General features: G+C 41.5%; 1 protein-coding gene across 1 annotated transcript; it reads left to right on the plus strand.

The window, feature by feature from the left end:
* The first annotated feature begins 8,017 nt into the window (after positions 1-8,017).
* LOC131702135 (zona pellucida sperm-binding protein 3-like) lies at positions 8,018-12,483 on the plus strand. The gene is made up of 9 exons (XM_059004188.1): positions 8,018-8,424; positions 9,294-9,406; positions 9,636-9,739; positions 9,811-9,988; positions 10,111-10,225; positions 10,371-10,462; positions 11,066-11,229; positions 11,828-11,965; positions 12,317-12,483. Exons 1-9 carry the CDS (start codon positions 8,041-8,043, stop codon positions 12,415-12,417), a joined length of 1,389 nt encoding a protein of 462 aa, XP_058860171.1. The 5' UTR covers positions 8,018-8,040; the 3' UTR covers positions 12,418-12,483.
* Positions 12,484-18,552: the final 6,069 nt, after the last annotated feature.

An 18,552-nucleotide genomic window follows, 5' to 3' on the forward strand; every position in this document is an offset into this window, starting at 1 on the left:
GTTTTGTCTGCTTGTTACTTTTTTCAGCCAACACATTTAAATGACCCTTGTTTGTTACATTTTAAAAGATTGTTTTAAACGTTACAATGTAAATGTTGACTCAGTAGCTACCATTAAATGTTAAAATGTTTCAACCTTTGTGATTTTCTTTGATGCGCTATTCATTTTAGGCAACTTACAATAGAACGTTTTTTATTTTTTTATTTTTTAATAAAATGGCACTTCCATGACAATCCGTGAAATGTATTTGTTTTTTTTTTATTGTCATTCCTGAATTACTTGAAAAAGTGGCCCTACCTAATACTAATAATAATACTAATAATAATAATATTAATAATACTAAAAATAATCATTAAAGGCTAGCAATTAGGTTGCATTAAAACCAGTAAGATAAAAATGCCATTTTATAAAAATGTGTTTTTTGTTTAGACTTAAAAATACCCAGACCCAGCTTCCCTAACACATGGAGGAAGAACAATCCATAGTTTAGGGGCTCTAAAAGAAAAAGCCCTACCTCCTGTATTGATTTTATTGACCCTGGGAACAATGAGCAGCCCAGCTTCCTGTGATCTAAGAGTGTGATTTGGGAGATACGCGGTCAGAATCTCATCAAGCAGCTTCTTCAAGGATCCCAGGGTGTCAGATTCAACAACATTACTGGGGAGTTGGTTCCAGACCCTCACAATTCTCTGTGTAAAAAAGTGCCTCCTATTTTCTGTTCTGAATGCCCCTTTATCTAATCTCCATGTGTGACCCCTGGTCCTTGTTTCTTTTTCCAGGTCGAAAAAGTCCCCTGGGTCGACATTGTCAATGCCTTTCAGGATTCTGAAAAAGAAAAAGCCCTACCTCCCGTATTGATTTTATTGACCCTGGGAACAATGAGCAGCCCCGCTTCCTGTGATCTAAGAGTGTGATTTGGGAGATACGCGGTCAGTAGCTCCTGCAGATAGCTAGCTCAATAATAAGATTTTAAAAATCAATTCTATATTGTACAGGGAGACAGTGCAAGGAAGCTAAAATGGGGGTGATATGATCATATTTTGTGGCTTTAATCAAAATTCTAGCAGTGGTATTCTAAACAAGCTATAGGCGGGACACCACACGTTTTGGGATGCCAGAGAGGAGTGCATTACAGTAATCAATTCTTGAAGAAATAAAGGCATGTGTTAGTCTCTCAGCATCAGATAATAGGTCTCAGTTTGGCTATGTTTCTCAAGTGATAGAAAGATATTTTAGAAACTTCCCTAATATGAGACTCAAATGATAAAACAGGATCAAAGAGAACCACAACATTTTTCATTTCAGTTTTAGGATTTGATAAAAGACTGCTAGGGTCAAACTATATTGTGAGAAGTGTCACGAAATCCGCGTGGTCAGATTTCTTTACGTACTCTTTTTATTTGCTCAGCATACACTCCTATCTCAGGGGAGATGTTAGGAGGACAGAGATGTTATTACTCCTAGTGGGATATAGTTCGTGCTCTGGACCCGCAGTATACCCAGATGACTAATATAGAACTCAAGAAATTGACAGACTCATGTATTTAAAGTTTTTTACGAATCGGAGTATGATCAGTACTCGTTCGGTTTATTAACGGTTAAATACTGGATAGAGTAGCTACAGGCTACGTCGTATCCCCAGCTGAAAGACACACTGGGCAGTCCAGTGTCTTAACAGATATCAACGTTAACACTTTAATACATGTATATATGTGTTAATCAAGGCCGACAAGCAGGCCAAGAACACGTCACCTAAAGTACCCAATGGTCTATTTCAGCACATTCAACAAAACTCTCTCTTATTTCTAAAACATAGCGTGAGTCCCTTATGGCAATACATGCAATACATGTGAGATAAAATAATAATAATAATTGCTTAATGCTTACCCTTTAATATAAATCGTAAAAGGATATGACTGTCTTCACCAGGCAAATGAAACTGAATTCAATCAGCTCAATTGTGTAGGTTTGCAAAAGATGGACCACCTTGCCCTGTCTGGGATGAGTGTGGTACTCCATTGAAATTACTCTGGAGTTTTATAGGTTTTTCGTCTCATTGGAATACATGGGACGCCTCAATTAAATCCAATCATTAATCAGGTGGGACAGTTCTTATCCATTTTACAAATAATAGTTTTCAAAAGATCCGGACTAACTTTTCAGGTGTCATGGACTTCAATAAATTCAAAACTTCACGTTTGTTTCAACTCTTATGATCTCCTTTCTTTGCTTTCCTCCGAGCCCCTCCTTTATCTGAAAAGCTAAGTGATCCAAGGTTCCCAGGATCTTGGTTTATAATATAAAAACACTACTGCATGCAAAACACTAATTTTATATGTGTTATATATGAGAGATGTTCTTAATATGTGACATCATCTTCTAAGTGATTATATTATGGTAAATTAAAGGTATGTGTTTCTTTTAACTTCATATTGTTTCATCATTTTGTTAATGAGTCAGTTTTGATTCCATATACCATTGTCTAACAGAGTGTTTGACACAAGTTTGTCTCATACAATATTCAAGTCATTTAGTTTCACTAAGTTTAAGAGGTAATAGTTTTCATTACAATTATTTATCCATTAAGAGATGCACTGACCAGGCTCTGACCTGTACCTCTCTGAGAATATGTTACTGCTAGCAGTTTCCACAGTCTCTTGTTTTTCCCAAGGTCAAAGTCTGTGCAAAGCACTTTATTAGATATATGACCTGTCCATTAAGCCATGAGTTGTGCATATTATTTCAAGACATTTACTTATCAGTACTAAACCACTAACTCCATCTCTATGAGGCTTGCAGCTCTGCTGAAGTGGAACCCAAGGACATTCCCTCTTTCTAGATAAGAAGAGATGCCCTGGTTTCACTGTAGCAGTTTCAAATCACCACATTATAAGGAATCCATCTACCATCATTAGACAATAGTATAGTGGATTAATAACAAGGTACATTATAGTATATTATTACAAACTTAACACAAAAACATAACACAACACCTTTTAACTTCTATACTTCAATGGATATCATAATGTCTAGAAGTCTTATTGTTCAATAGAAAGAAGAATAAACTTGTACCATTTTCCCATTTAAGTAAATCGAATACTGCTCCAGGTTTTAATCTTCTTATCACTACAGCAAAGTCGTGAACAAGCAATAATACTTGTCAGTTTTAAATAATATGTTTTCTCATTATAGCAAATACTTAAAACATATTATTAATCTTATGAAATAACTGTTATGAACTATAAACAGTGTCAATTAGCACTGAACCTGTTTCATTATAAGATAATCTTTCAATTAATTTACCTCTGTTTATCAATTGCTATAATATTATTTTGGTGAATCCCTCTTAGGATTTAAATCCAAATGTAGGCCAGTATAACTGCATTCAACTAGGCGTGACCCTTCCCTTTGTTCATACGAAATCCAGCCGAGACAGGATTTTTTCTCAAGACCTCTGCATTGTTAGTTAAACTTTTGGTCATAAAGAGTCTCTTCTTATCTTGTGTTTTTCTTGACATAAATTTGTAGATTAGCCTTTAGCCGGAATGGTGCTTTTTATCAAGCGTCATGCTTTCTGGAGATAAGATATACAAGTGGTAAATCGCTCATTATATATATATTTTAAAAATTCTCAGATTGCTAAATGTTTAATTAGAACCATATGTAGACTGACCTATTTCATGGAGCAAGAGAGCCACCTACTAGTGGTACAAGGATACTCTTTCTTTATCCTTCCTAATATCTTTGACACTTCATTTTATAATACATTCCATATTTAAAATCGCCTAGTACATGTTCAGCATATCCATATGTTCTCAGCAGGATTCAGCTTCTGTACCAGGTTTCGCTCTTAGTTGTTTCCACAAGAAGTCCCTTGATCCAATGTTTCTCCATCACAGGTGTGGATTTCCATGGCCTGACTTCATTCCTATAAGATACTTGGACACGTTTAGCTGTAAATATTATTTCTATATATTTCCTTTTGTTCGCACAGAGTCACTTTGCGAGGTACGCCTTCCATCCAGAACACTGAAGGAGGCCAAAACTCACTGTTATTCATATTTTCTGGTATCCAATTACTGTTCTGCCTCACATCATCAGTAGCAAACTTAACATAACTGAATCTGTTTCATTTGATGAACCATTTACTGTAGCTTACTGAGATCCTCCATGCAATGGAGTCTAATGTTTTACTATATGGAATAACTAGTTCAGCGTCACCTGCGACAGAAGTGTTGAATTTAAATCAAGGGAAGTAATGTTAAAACTTTACAATGCATTAGTAAGACCTCACCTAGAATATTGTGTTCAGTTCTGGTCACCTTGTTACAAAAAGAATATTGCTGAAGTAGAAAGAGTGCAAAAAAGAGCAACCAGAATTATCTCTTTATCTAATCTCCATTTGTGACCCGTGGTAATGGTTTCTTATTCCAGGTCAAAAAAAGTCCCCTGGGTCGACATTGTCTATACCTTTTAGGATTCTGAATGCTTGAATCAGATCACTGCGTAGTCCTCTTTGTTCAAGACTGAATAGATTCAATTCTTTTAGGCTGTCTGCATACGACATGCCTTTTAGACACGGGAGAATTCTGGTTGCTCTTCTTTGCACTCTTTCTAGAGCAGCAATATCCTTTTTGTAACGAGGTGACCAGGACAATTACTCATAGGACCTATCTAGAACAGTCTTGTGCTGTCATTTTATTCCACCAATAGCATCATGGAACAGCAACATAAAGCAATGATGTCACTGCAAAGTTCAACCAGTTAGATGTCAGTATCCTAAAAGTGGGTAAGTATTACCAAGTATTACCCCTGCTTTGGGAGGTCAATGTATTTCACTCACAGCATGGTACAGTGACATCACATGTCACTGTGAATAAAGCAGACTGTTTAAAATGACTATATATTTTTGTATGACGTTTTTTAAACACATAGCCTTGACTTCTCATAAATGTATACAAAGATTCACTACATCACATACCACAGTACTTAAGGATTGCGTGGTTCCTCATATTATTTAACATCACTCATAGACTTTTATAATTTAATATGTAACTGGTCTTGATCAGAGAGCTAAAGATTATTGTGAAAATGAATCCCTACCTTGGCTTCCAGAAGAGCAGAACCAGACTTCAGCTCAAAAGATTCAGGAATGCAAGCAATCCGCAATGACTAGATTCACTTTCTTTAAGATGTCTTTTTTGCCTTTAATAAACTGTCACAAACAGGTTCAAATTGTCCAAATCAACCAGCATTAATAAATAAAGAAATAGATTAAACCTAAATTTAGTCTGGAATTCTAATAGTCATTAACTGTCGAAATGTATTATGTTTATCTCTTATCCCACACCAATTCAATACTTTTTTAAAAAAAATAATAAATGCCCTTTTTTTTTTTTTTTTTTTTTAAAGAGTTGGATTATTAAAGCAAAAAAGACAAACAGATACTTTCTTCCGGATCCAAACGAAATTCAGTGCAGAAGGTCTTCCAAAAACTGTCCGAAAACCAATTCTATGCCAGATCTAAAAAGATTTAGAAAGAAGTTTTTTTTTTGTTTGTTAAAGAAAATTTTAACTGCAAAAATACGTCCCTCTTCCGATAAACTCTCAACAAGACTAAACTGCCAGCCACCTTACAGCACACGTGACCCCCACAAAAATGTAACGTCACAAACACCAGCCTGACGTCCCCCGTTTCCCTGGAGACGGTGTACAGTCCTGGCTACCTGTTCAGTTTGCATCCCCAGAGTTTTACACATCGCCTCTTCCCTAACTTGAGAAAATACTTTTGGTTCTGACACGTTTTAAAGCAGCATATTGTTCCAGAGCAGACGCGTTCGGTAGCTTTTAAACACGGCATCGGAGAGTTTCTGAATCCCGACCTGCATACAACCCGTCCGTGTCACAGCTCCTCAATGTCTCCTACTTGAATTACATGCACTTTTCATTTGAAATGATCACAATATCGTTTCTGCACCTTCTTAATCCGGGCTCCATTCAATAACCAATGTCTTTTCATCAGAGAGTATATGAGCTATCCGCCGTCCTGGCCGTTTCGCAATGTGAACTAACACTAGGAATAATGCAGGAATCTATCTATCTATCTATCTGTCTCTCTCTCTCTCATATCAAATTAAACGTATCACTTACAGTATATCTGAGCATCAAAAGAAACGTATCACTTCTATTTGGATAAAATTCAATGACAAACTATGTTTTAGAGCAGGTGCAGTGACTTTATTGTGCTGATCACAATTGACATCACGAAGATGCTGTAAAATGATCTGTCGATCTTGGGCAGGTGTTGGGACTCTTGATCTCCCAGTTCGTGGCCTGTCATTGACAGAGTGTGTCTGGTTATACCGTCTCGCCAGGTTTGAAATTGCTGGCTGCGAGCACCGAAGACGGCGAGTCACAGTACGCTTCCCTAATCCAGCCTCCAACATGCCGATTGCACGAAGGCGCTGCTCTTTTTCTGTGATTTTCTTTATTGCTTTTATTCAAGCTTGCAATTCAACAGCTGAAATCACTCCATATCCAGCGTCCAATCAACTGTCTCACTAATTAGGTGATTAAGTGAATATGCTTCAGTCATAGTCACTCAAGCGTGTCATGGTCGAGTGATTTTTTTTCGAAAATGAATGTGTTATAACAGTGATAAGTTTATTTTGATGCTACAATATATATATATATATATATATATATATATATATATATATATATATATATATATATATATATATATTAGTGATCTTGGATCTCGCAGGCAGGCGCATCACACAAAGCAAGGCAATCCACACACAAATGGAGGGCGGGCGCAAACCTGGGATCTCTCGCACTGAAGCATAGCGCCGATATCGCTGTACAAAAGAGCCGGCTCCCTTGCAAGGAGCGTATACGTCACCTACCAGCATAATACAGACATAAAACAAGCAATGAGAACTAACACACTCAGTGCACAGTCCAGGCCACGCCCCCCTGATAACGCAAGCAATGAGAACTAACACACTCAGTGCACAGTCCAGGCCACGCCCCCTGATAACACAAGCAATGAAAACTAACACACTCAGAGCACAGTCCAGGCCACGCCCCCCTGATAACACAAGCAATGAAAACTAACACACTCAGTGCATAGTCCAGGCCACGCCCCCCTGATAACACAAGCAATGAGAACTAACACACTCAGTGCACAGTCCAGGCCACGCCCCACTGATAACACAAGCAATGAAAACTAACACACTCAGAGCACAGTCCAGGCCACGCCCCCCTGATAACACAAGCAATGAAAACTAACACACTCAGTGCATAGTCCAGGCCACGCCCCCCTGATAACACAAGCAATGAGAACTAACACACTCAGTGCACAGTCCAGGCCACGCCCCCCTGATAACACAAGCAATGAAAACTAACACACTCAGTGCATAGTCCAGGCCACGCCCCCCTGATTACACAAGTAATGGGAACTAACACACTCAGTGCACAGTCCAGGCCACGCCCCCCTGATTGTTTTGCAAACTCCTATTTTCAATACGTTTCATAGCTTACATGACAAAACCGAGTGTCACCAAGTAGATAATATAGAGTCCATGTAAGAAAGGTTCTTAGAAGCACCTAAAAAGGTCTCACCACTGCGGCAAAGCGTGGTTCTAACGAGAACCTTTACTTCTAGAGTGTAGGCATCATTCAAAGAAAGGTGGAGGATCCTGCTCGCTATGTTTCGGAAAAAAAAAAAAAAATCCATGTAGGCTATCCAGTTGAATTAATCAGAATTGTAACTGGATTATCTTTTCCAAGTCATGTAAACACAGAAAAGTGTCGTTTTCACCAAACCAATTTGCTGATTCAGTACCCGAATATGCCCAACATTCGTTTTCTAAAGACTTGATCTCATGTAACCGTAGTGAATGCGTGTCTGTGTATGATTGTTTAATTACCCAGCCAGGTTTAACACGTTAATTAATTCCGGGGAGTATAAAGGTGCTGGCTACGCGCTTATCGGTATGCAGCTGCAGTGTTTGGTTCTGAACTGAAGAGTTTACAATGGGGACGCGCGGTGTTCAGACAGTGCTTTCGCTCGCTTTGATTTTACTTGTGCAGCTCCACGGAGCGTTTGGATGGATCTGGTCGGATCAGCCGGTTTATAACCCAGTGCTGTTTACCGCGCCGAGAGCGGTATTTCAGCCGATGCCCACCCCTCTCTCCGTGCAGAGAGCTGACCTGTCGCTGTTGAATTCGGTCACCCTGGACTGCAGGAAAGACGCCATGGTCGTGACGGTGAAACGGGACTTGTTTGGGATCGGCTACCTGGTGAGCAGCGCCGACTTGAGCGTGGGGTCCGCGGGCTGCTCGGCCACCTCCTCCGACAGCGTCGCCAACACGGTTTTGTTCAGCATTCAGCTCCAGGACTGCGGCAGCACTTTCCAGGTAACCCTGCGTGTCGATCGCATTTGTAACTGCGGTAACTAATAGTGAACTGATAAGTGGGTAGCCCAGCTTTCCTTATTGCTTGCACTTCACTGTGAAGGTCTCACATACAGTAGTGCGCACATTTATTACATTAACTCAAGACTTGTCATGTGTGTTCTGCTGTGTATATACTTGCATGCATGAACACCTCGGTCTGTGGATTTCAAGTTTTGGTCCCTAATCTTCTAGGCGCTGGTATGTGTTTGGGCAGCAGTGTGGAGTAGTGGTTAGGGCTCTGGACTCTTGACCGGAGGGTTGTGGGTTCAATTCCCAGTGGGGGGACACTGCTGTTGTACCCTTGAGCAAGGTACTTTACCTAGATTGCTCCAGTAAACACCCAACAGTATAAATGGGTAATTGTATGTAATGTGAAATAATGTATAATGTGATATCTTGTAACAATTGTAAGTCGCCCTGGATAAGGGCGTCTGCTAAGAAATAAATAATAATAATGTGACAGTGTTGGACTGCTTTGTGCATTAATTGGGCATCTTGAACAACTTCTGAAGTCATGCATTAATATTTCTGTGGTTCTTTCTCATTAAGCTAACTGCTTGTGTGGCCTATTGTCAATTTAAATTCCTAATTGACCTCTTGACACTTCTCCTCCAAGATTTTGCAGTGAGGTGCATGAAATGGGGGTTCAGTTTACTGACCGGTTGGAGCTTGTCATCCAAGTTCTGTTTCCTTGTGACATTCAAGTGTATCAAACTGCTTGAACAAGCGCTCAATTCCTTGTGTGTCTTAAAGTGTTAAAGCACAAGACCACTTCACATTTTATTTAATAATCAAGAATTGAAGGATCACTTTTCAACTTCTCTCCCTAGGTATTCCCAGACTTCCTGAGCTACACAAACCATCTCTATTACAAGCCTGCCAGCGTTGGCATCATCACCAGGGTTAATATGGCTGATATTCTCCTTGAATGCAGATACCCGAGGTACTGTACCAAGCAAACGGGGACCTGAGGGGCCGTATCTGAACTTCACACTAAATCACTTTGCTGCTGGTCACTCGTTTGTACCAGGGTTCTCAAGTCTCTGCTGCTGTAATATAAGATTTGGACTCAATTCTATTGAAGACAACATTTCTTGTATTCCTGTGTTATCTTAAATAGGATGCCAGTGATGCATGATATCACTTACAAGGATGTGGTTTTTATTTTTCAGAAGGTGGAATGTCAGCAGCAGCCCCATAAAACCAACCTGGGTGCCCTTCACTTCAACAGCCTCTACAGAGCAAATCCTGGACTTCTCCTTGCTGCTCATGAATGGTATGAAGGAAAGGGTTGGGTATGGGGGGTGTTTATTTAATGCTGGTCTGTCTCCTTGCTTCCTGTTCCAGATAACTGGAGTGGTCCCAGAGTCTCCAATGTCATCTACCTGGGTGACATCCTTCACGTTGAGGCTTCTGTTGCCGTCGACAACCACGTGCCGCTACGGCTCTACGTCGACAGCTGCATCGCGACCCTGAGCAACAACAAGGACTCTGAGCCCAGATATGCTGTCGTGGACAAGCTTGGGTGAGAACTGGAGTTACTTCAAACACACTGGCTCGTGCTGCACTCTGCTTTATCGAACCTGTTTCAATGCTGTGTGTTGGCGGTGTAACCCTCTCCTGATGCTTGTCTCCTGTCTTGCCCAGCTGCCTGATGGATAGCAAGTCTCCAGACTCCTCCTCTTCATTCACTAGACCTGTTCTGAACAAGCTGCGCTTTGACATCGCTGCTTTCAAGTTCCAGGGGGATTCCAGGAGCATGGTAAGGCTTGGCTAGACCTGGGTCCATCACTAACTTTGTCTTGTCAAAGTGTACTATAATGACCCCTGTGCTTTCCTGGTGCATTGATTTGCTGTATGGTGTGTTTAACTGCATTCCCATTGTGACTCCTTCCCCTCTTTTTCAGATCTACATGACTTGCACACTGAGAGCAGTCAATGCTGACAAACCAGCTGATGCCTCCAACAAGGCCTGCTCCTACCAGAAGCAATCCTACAGGTAAGCTCTTGCAGTGCAGGAGTGATCAGTTCCTCCTTGCTGAACAGATTTCTTAATCTGGACCCTGTCCCCTTCCACCATGCTATTGTTTGTGATTGGCTCTCGGACCGTGGTCTAGGTTAAGCACAATCCCAGATCAATCCTGATGAGCATGTGTGGGATGAACTTTACCACTGCAATCATGGCAGCCTACCTCTGTGGCCCAGTTGCAGCTGTCTTCGGCAAGTACAAGCGCTGCAAGACTCCTGATGTCTTGTGGAGTCTCGGCCTGGAATCAGAATTGCTGTTTTAGTGGTCAGAAGGGTTTTGGCTTTATTTTTCCCTCCTCCACGGTCTGCTTTTAAGAAGCAGGGTTGTTCATGTCCCTTTCCCTGCCCATGCCTCTGCTAGAACCTGTGTGAACACTTGCATTTATTGGCTTCCTACCGACCTCTTTATAGCAAGTTTGATATCCACTTGCAGAAATACTTGCTCCTCCCTATGTGCACTGGTTTGAAGGTACTGATTTTAGGGGCGGTTGTGTAGATCTCGGTGGCTCTGCACAGTCCTTGTATCCTAGCTGTCTGTGATCCTGCCCCCTCATGCCATGCCTCCCTTTTTCAGGTGGGTTTCTGAGGACGGCTCCTCTGCAGTGTGTGGGTGCTGTGACGCTGGCTCCTGCTCTGGGACACCCCGGTTCCTCACAGGCCCTCTTCCTCCTGCCGAGATCAACCAGCCCAACTGGAGCGGAAAATGGCTGCAGAAGAGAGCTGCTCCTCTTGATCCAGGTACTGTCTGAACACCCAGCCTGGGTGAGGCCTTTTCGGAGGACTGGAACTCTACCAAGCTGTATAAATACTGCAACGCTTGTACTTGGCAAATCCAATTAATTTGGTGTTAATCCTTTGCTGCCAGTGTACAATATGATGGACAAACCTGCCATTAAATGGGTATGGGAACTCTGAGGGGAGGGGGGGGCATTTGGAGTTCTAACCAATGGTTCAAAATCCTTTTGTTGCCATTGTAATATTTAATGGATGACCTTTTGCAGTAGGTAGATTGGATAGAACATTGGTGTGAGTTTAAACATATGAAGTGATTGGGTACCAGGAAGCAGCAACACCTTGTGTTCCACAGCTGCATGTGCAAATCTTGCAATGATACTCTCTATTCAATGGAAGAAAATGGGGACCAGTAACTTTCTAGTGCTAAAGCATTTCTAACCTCATTTTGCCTTCCTTTTTCAGTGGAGAGTTTGACCATGTGTGCTCCCCTTCAATGGAGTTGCATTGTGGAGTAGCTCAATCACCAGTGCATTACTTTGCTTCAATGACACTAACCTTGCCCTCCTGTCTCTTCCTTCCCCCCCCCCCCCCCTCTGTGTAGCTGGCCAGGACCCCCAAGTGCATGTAAAGGAGATCACCATCGGCCCCCTGACCGTGGTTCATGTAGTCCGAGACCATGCTGTCGTGCTCGGTAAGGAGTCCCTGTACCACCCCCTGCAGCTTGTGGAAGAAGTGCAGGGTAAGTGCCGCTCTCCATGCTACTGAGCTCTGAACCAGCTTGCTGTCAATGGAGGGTTACTCTGCTTTATCGAATCTCAAGAGTGTAACTGTTGTCTGTCCTTTAAAATGAAAGACTGTTTTTAATATGTGTCTGCTTTGTCCTCTACTGTTCCATCACTCCTGTAAGCATGTTGGACTCTGTGCTTTTAGCAGTACAGGGAAACTGCGCCTTGAATGACTTTTGCTATAGCTGGTTCAGCATTGGACCACAATATCCTCCATTCCCAATGTAAACACCTACTCCTGAGTCTTCAATGGGTGTAGCTTCCCTCCCGTGTGGTCCTGTTAACCCCTCTCTCTCCCATCTCAGACTCTGGCTCCTCTGTCCCTGTGCTGGCAGTCTCTGCTGTGGCTCTGGCTCTCCTGTGCTGTCCTGTTGGCTGTGTTCCTGAAGAGGCGCTCCCCGTCTAGTGACAAACTGCTCGCTGTGTCTTCCTAATGTGTTTTGAAGAATTAATAAAAGCCTTGTTGAGCTAATGGAGTTGCTCAGTGGTCTTGTGTTCAAGGGGTTTTTATCGGAGGTGTGTTGCTCAATAGCTATGCTTGGTAAAGATCCATGTCCTTTAACCCAAGGTCTCGTCTCTTGTATAGTGAGACATGCAATGTGCTTCTCCCAGGGTTAGTTTGGTTTTACAAGGGTGATGCAAGTAGTGATAGACTTGAATGCTGTAGTCCAGGATTGTGAAGTTTTACAGGTGTGTGAGGAGGTGCTGGAAGGTGGTCAGGGACTGAGCAGTCCTTATCCATGGGCCAGTTCCACCGTTGAGGGGCCACGGTGAAGGAGCGAGCTCTGGCAATGGAGCGGGGGTACAGCTAATCTGCCCGTGTAGGGAGAAATAGCCTAGAGATAAGAGGCAGCAGAAACATCAAGATGGTGATAGGAGAGTACAAGAGGTTTCATGTTCTGTAACAACTTGCAATTCTAGATTGTAACCCTCCCTTGTAGCTGAACTCCTTACAACGATCCACTTCAGTTCTTGTTTCTTCCCCAGCAGGAGGGGGTAACTGAATATTCAACTGGCATATTAAATTGCACGCAGACTACAAAGTGCTGTAACTTAAATACAATACTCTATTTGTAATGTCTTTACCTGAAAACAACAATTTTAATTTATCGTATCTGAAGTAATCTCCATTCTTGCTGCTGAAAAGCAATCAGATTACTTGTCTTAAACTGCACTCTACATGTTGAGATGAAGTGGTTGCCTTGGCTTCATCCGCTGTTCAGACTTGTGATTGTGCCTTATACAGGCAGAGTGTGTTAAAGGCAGCCCTACAGACACATGTGGCCAAGGAAAATGAATCCAGCGCTGCAGTAGACTATCGCAAAGTGTTGCAGCCAAATCCAGTTTGTTTAAAAATGAAGAGACAGTCTGAGGGGTAATCAAAGTATTAAACACCAACTGTGGCTTTCACCATTCGCTTCCTTTCCTTTGATCCATAACCCCTTCAGTAACTGTGTGTAGATGTACCGTATTCTAAACCAGATAAGAATCTTATGTTTCCTTCAGTTCTAGCAGGGCAACTTGCTATACTCCATAAAGCTCACAGAAGCTGTTTGAAATATTCTAAACTGAAAAAACCTTCTTCCGGATTTGCTTTGAATGTTCCTTCATCTTCATGATGTAGTTTCTGTTAGGAAATGTACTAACCAACTGTGGGACCTCCCAGAGACAGGTGTGTGTGTGTGTGTATATATAACCTGAAATCATGTGAAACACCTTAATTGCACACAGGTGGACTCCATTCAACTAATTATGTGACTTCAAAAGACAATTGGTTGCACCAGAGCTTATTTAGGTGTGTCATAGTAAAAGGGGCTGAATACTTATGCAATCAATTCTCTGTTTTGTATTTGTAATTTAGAACAATTTGTAGATCTTATTTTTCACTTTGACATAATGGACTTTTTTTGTATTGATCGGTGGCCAAAACTCCTAATTAAATCCATTTTGATTCCATGTTGTAAAAAATCCAAGAGGGGTGAATACTTTTGAGAGCCACTGTATTTATGCACTGTTTTATTATTTGTATTGTTTGTGGCGCGGATAAAAGCGCTGCGTATTTAGTTTTGTATTTTTAAAACCTCGTGAGGATGCGTGATGATCAGCTAGTGATTTATTTAGCTAGCTGACAGTCACGCATCCTTATTAAACTCATGCAGACGGAGACCATCTCCCGAGTTAATTCATTGATTAATTGTTGCTAATCGGGAGAATCACTGTACATAAACCTCCAACTCTCTACCCTCGGGGAGAGTATGGCAAGGAGAGCGGAAAAACAACTGTTAAGTGTGCTGGTTTTCACCAGCACAATACTTGTGTTTATTTGTTTGGTGTTCTGTGTCACGGGTGGTGTGACCCGAGATAACATTGACGATAATACCTATGTAGCTGACGACTACGCCACCTTGTTTTTAATAAGGCAAGGACCTTAGTAACTGAATGATAATTATACTCTCCCGTTCAGGTTCTTTTATCCCCAGGTTCCCACACACACACAATGAAACCGTATCGGATAAAACAAATTTTATTGTTCTCGACAGGGTACTAAACACGGTACAAAAAAAGATCGCTAGACTAAAATCAAAAAAAGGACTACACTAGGGAATGCCAAAAACAGAACAGAAAAAAAGTAAAAATCCACAGCACACTAAGGCAATCCCCTCCTGTCGGTCGCTGACTCTGAGAAACATAAAAACAAGTTCCACGTAAAACACCACAGTTACAGATGTAACACAAAGATGGGACGAAACAGAAAGAAATTGTCCGGGGGTAAATCCCATGCTCCTGGGGTCTCCCCCTCCAACTCGCTTGGTCCGTAATCAGACTTCTCGTCGCTGGTAGGACAGCCGCTCTCTGCTGGACCTCTCCCGGTTGATCGACCACCACCCCGAAGAACCTGCGACCAGAAAGTGGGGTAAAGAAAAAGGGGCCGTCGGGAACTGTACCACAGGTATATAAATTGCACCCCGTCCTCAGAGTTCTGGTCACTTCCCTTCAGCCAGTCTTTCACTTCGTGTTAACCTCTTTCCATGCTCCCTGGCGCTCGTCCCGTCCCTCCGTCCACCGCTGTCCCCGTTGCACCTGGGAACGAGGAGTGAAGCAGGAGGAAGCGTCGGAAACTGAAACACAGGTAAGTAAATCACTACTTCCACCCAGAAGCTCTGGTCACTTCCCTTCAGCCAGTCTTTCACTTCGCATTTCTCTCCTCTCTCCCACGTTTCTCCCACGTTCCTACCACACCCTCGGACCTCGCCTGATCCTCTGTGTACTGCCACCACGCCCGACCTGGAAGCTGGACTAGAAAACCTGGAGGTAAGGTAAGTAACACACCGTAGGCCTCGAATACACCCAGAAGGGTGGTACGGGGCCAACCAGCGTAGGCAAGTAGTTTTATTTTTTTTCTGCAATAAAAAGACTAGGAATTTGTCAGTCTGTGTAAACGATAACACAAGTAATCCTTTCTTCTTATTTCTTTCAGCGCGGGTAGAATTCAAAATATAACCCCTCTCCCAGATCTGTGGGGAGAGAAGCCCAGGTGTCCAAAAGCTGGGACACCAACCAATAACCTGTATCTTGTTACAAAAACAGTCCAATAACCAAAGCAAGTGAACAAAACAGAAAAAATTAGTGTCCAAATTAAATCAACAATAAAGTAACAAAAAAAACATGAATGTGAATCCCTTTTGTTTTTTCTTTGTTTAGATAAGATAGCCATGTTGGTTATCACATATAACGGCCACAAATTACAGCCTTCCGTCCTATACTGTCCCGCACCAAAAAGATAAGAATAAAAAAAATAATTTTTCCAAACCCGTTGGATCCAATGATTGAAATTCTGGCCAGTTCCCTCAGCAGCATTCCAGCCAGAAGAAAAATAATCTTGCAAACAGTCGATTTCCCAAGATGATTCCTCCAAGGCTACGCGCTTCTGCGTGCACGCACTCCTGTAGTGTAGTCCAGTCCAGTCCAGTCCAGTCCAGTCCAGTGTTCTGTTTCCTGCCTCCACATCTCTACTTCCTGTCTCAACTCTATACCTTATATAGTCACACCTGGAGGGCCATTGGCCGTGGCACTAACCAGACGGGGCTTCCTGTTGCTAGGCAGAACAGCACCCTGTCCATGAATCAGCACAGCAAAAAAACCAGCAGGGGTTTAAGAGGAGCAGATTCCACACAATTTAAAATATACAAAATAAACACCCAGGAACCCATTGAAATTTGTCACTTGTGACACTCTGTTTAAGTGTTTTGTTTTTGTTTTATTATTTAATAAAAGAAACTGAACGCCGTAGCGTTTGAGCTTTCACCCGCTACTTCCTGAGTCTGTGTTTCTGCTCTGATGTCATCACTGAAGGCATCCTGTCACACGGTTACAGACTTTCTTTACAAATTAATTGATTTGAAGTTCACAATGATGAGTAGCCAAAAAGCGAAGCACATCTGACGTAGTTTAAAAATAAACTGTAGTAGCGGCTCATGTTGCCACACCTTTAGCACAGCACATTAAAGAGTAAGTAGCGGGGTCCGGAACAATGTAGCATTACACGTGCCCACGTTTTGCTACAACTGTTTAAATAATGTACCTGTAATTCTTCTTTTCATTGTTAACATCCTGGCAACTTTTAATATATCAATAACGATCCATGACGTGGTTCGGAACAGAAAAGCCAGAGCACCTGCAGTGATTTAGAGAACAGATCTCAAACCTCAGTGCTCTAGAGCAGACATTTAAAAAAAGCTTCGAAACAGACTTTAAAGTTCTAAGTGTAACAAGTTGTCCGGATGTTAACGATGAAAAAATAAATTACAGCTACGTTATTTAACAGTTGTAGCATCACGTGGGGACGTATAACGCTATATTTTTTGGAACCCCGCTACTTACTTTTTTCCAGAATAATAGTGCAACAATCATAGTGTGCTAACTCTATTTGTGTTGTAAATGTATCCTTCTAAGATTTTAAAGACTTTAATCATGCCCCTCCTAACAGTATTAGGGATAGAGAATCCGACACAAGGGTGTGTGTATTAATAATAATTAACAAATAACCCATACACCGATTTAATTCCTTAACAAAATGACGTGATATACAGTATCACTCCTTTAAAGAGTTAGTATTGTAACTCCTGTGTAAAGCTGACAGAAGAGGGCAGTTCTGTGTGTTCTGCATGAGTTCTCCTCTTGTGTCCTTCTCCAGGGGTGTCTCGGGGTCTTGGAGAGAAGAAGAGAGCGCTATGACAGATGCCACTGCTGCAGATAGGGGTCTTCACACCAGCACAGCCTCCAGTGCAGCCCCACAAGCCTCAACACCGAGGAACGTCGCCGGTTCAAATCCATGAGAAGGTCCTGTGGATCGGCTGAATGCCAGTATGAGTTCTCGTGGTCTTCTTGATCATGGAACTAATAGGGCTCCCACTTTCCCTGCAATAAGGGGCAGACAAACAGTGCACAGGGTAAAAAAATGTTCCCCCAAGCTAAGAAAACCAGACAAAACCTACTTTATGAGGGCACAGGTCATGCCCCTGTAATGTATAAACATACATTTAAAACATAAAATAGTTTTAGAAGAGAATAAGGACTATTTACCCAAATGTTCTTTATTATAGTGATCCATGCCTCTCTGGAGTTTAGAATAAGAAATGTACACATTAGGGGAGCCAATAAAAAGTCCTCATAAACACTACAAACAAACGTGTGTGTGTGTATGTATAGTCTTTAAACCATTGGAGGACAAAATTGGAAAAAATGTCTCCACAATGAGAAACACTGAATAAAAAAATACAATTTGGAGAAATAACAAAATATATCTTACTTAAAATCTAGTCTTTTGCCCTGAGAAGTTTCTATGGCTTGAAATTAGTAATCATAAATATGTCAGTCAATGTAATGTCCACACAAAGATAACAATACAAACATGAGTGTGTGTGTGTGTGTGTGGGATACCTGCTCTAATCCAGCATCTTTCGTGAGCAGTACATTCGCTTTGAACACAGAAGACAAAATCTGCAATTATCAACAGCCAACGCATACACAGATCCTGGATAATGGAAAGCATGTTAAGGTTTATGTATATACAGTAATTTCTCATTAATACAATCTTCAAGAGACCAGCAAAACAATGATTAAATATTAATAAATATCAGTAATTGCTATTATTCGGAGTCCAAGCAAAATGCATACTGTCAGTTTTTATTGAAGTTACAGTAACGCTGACATCAAATTACAGAACAATAAAAAGTATTATACATTTAAAATGATTATTTCTATGTTTGTTTATCTGGGAAACATGTGTCATAACACTGACGGCACAGATTCCGCGTGATCTCTGAATCAAGACTTCTTGCCACTATATCATTTAGAACCCATTGGGGAATGTAAACCAACTTGACTGGGAACAAACTGCTCTACTACCTAAGAAGGGATTATTTTTTCTATTGCATTTCTTTCTTTCAGAATAGTTCAAAGGCACACACTTTTTAACAGGGGGAGTCAATATTTTAAAGTTACAGGTACAATGATCTTTTACTACTTGATTATTGTAGAC

The sequence above is a fragment of the Acipenser ruthenus genome, chromosome 29 (assembly GCF_902713425.1).
Source record: "Acipenser ruthenus chromosome 29, fAciRut3.2 maternal haplotype, whole genome shotgun sequence".
NCBI lineage: Eukaryota > Metazoa > Chordata > Actinopteri > Acipenseriformes > Acipenseridae > Acipenser > Acipenser ruthenus.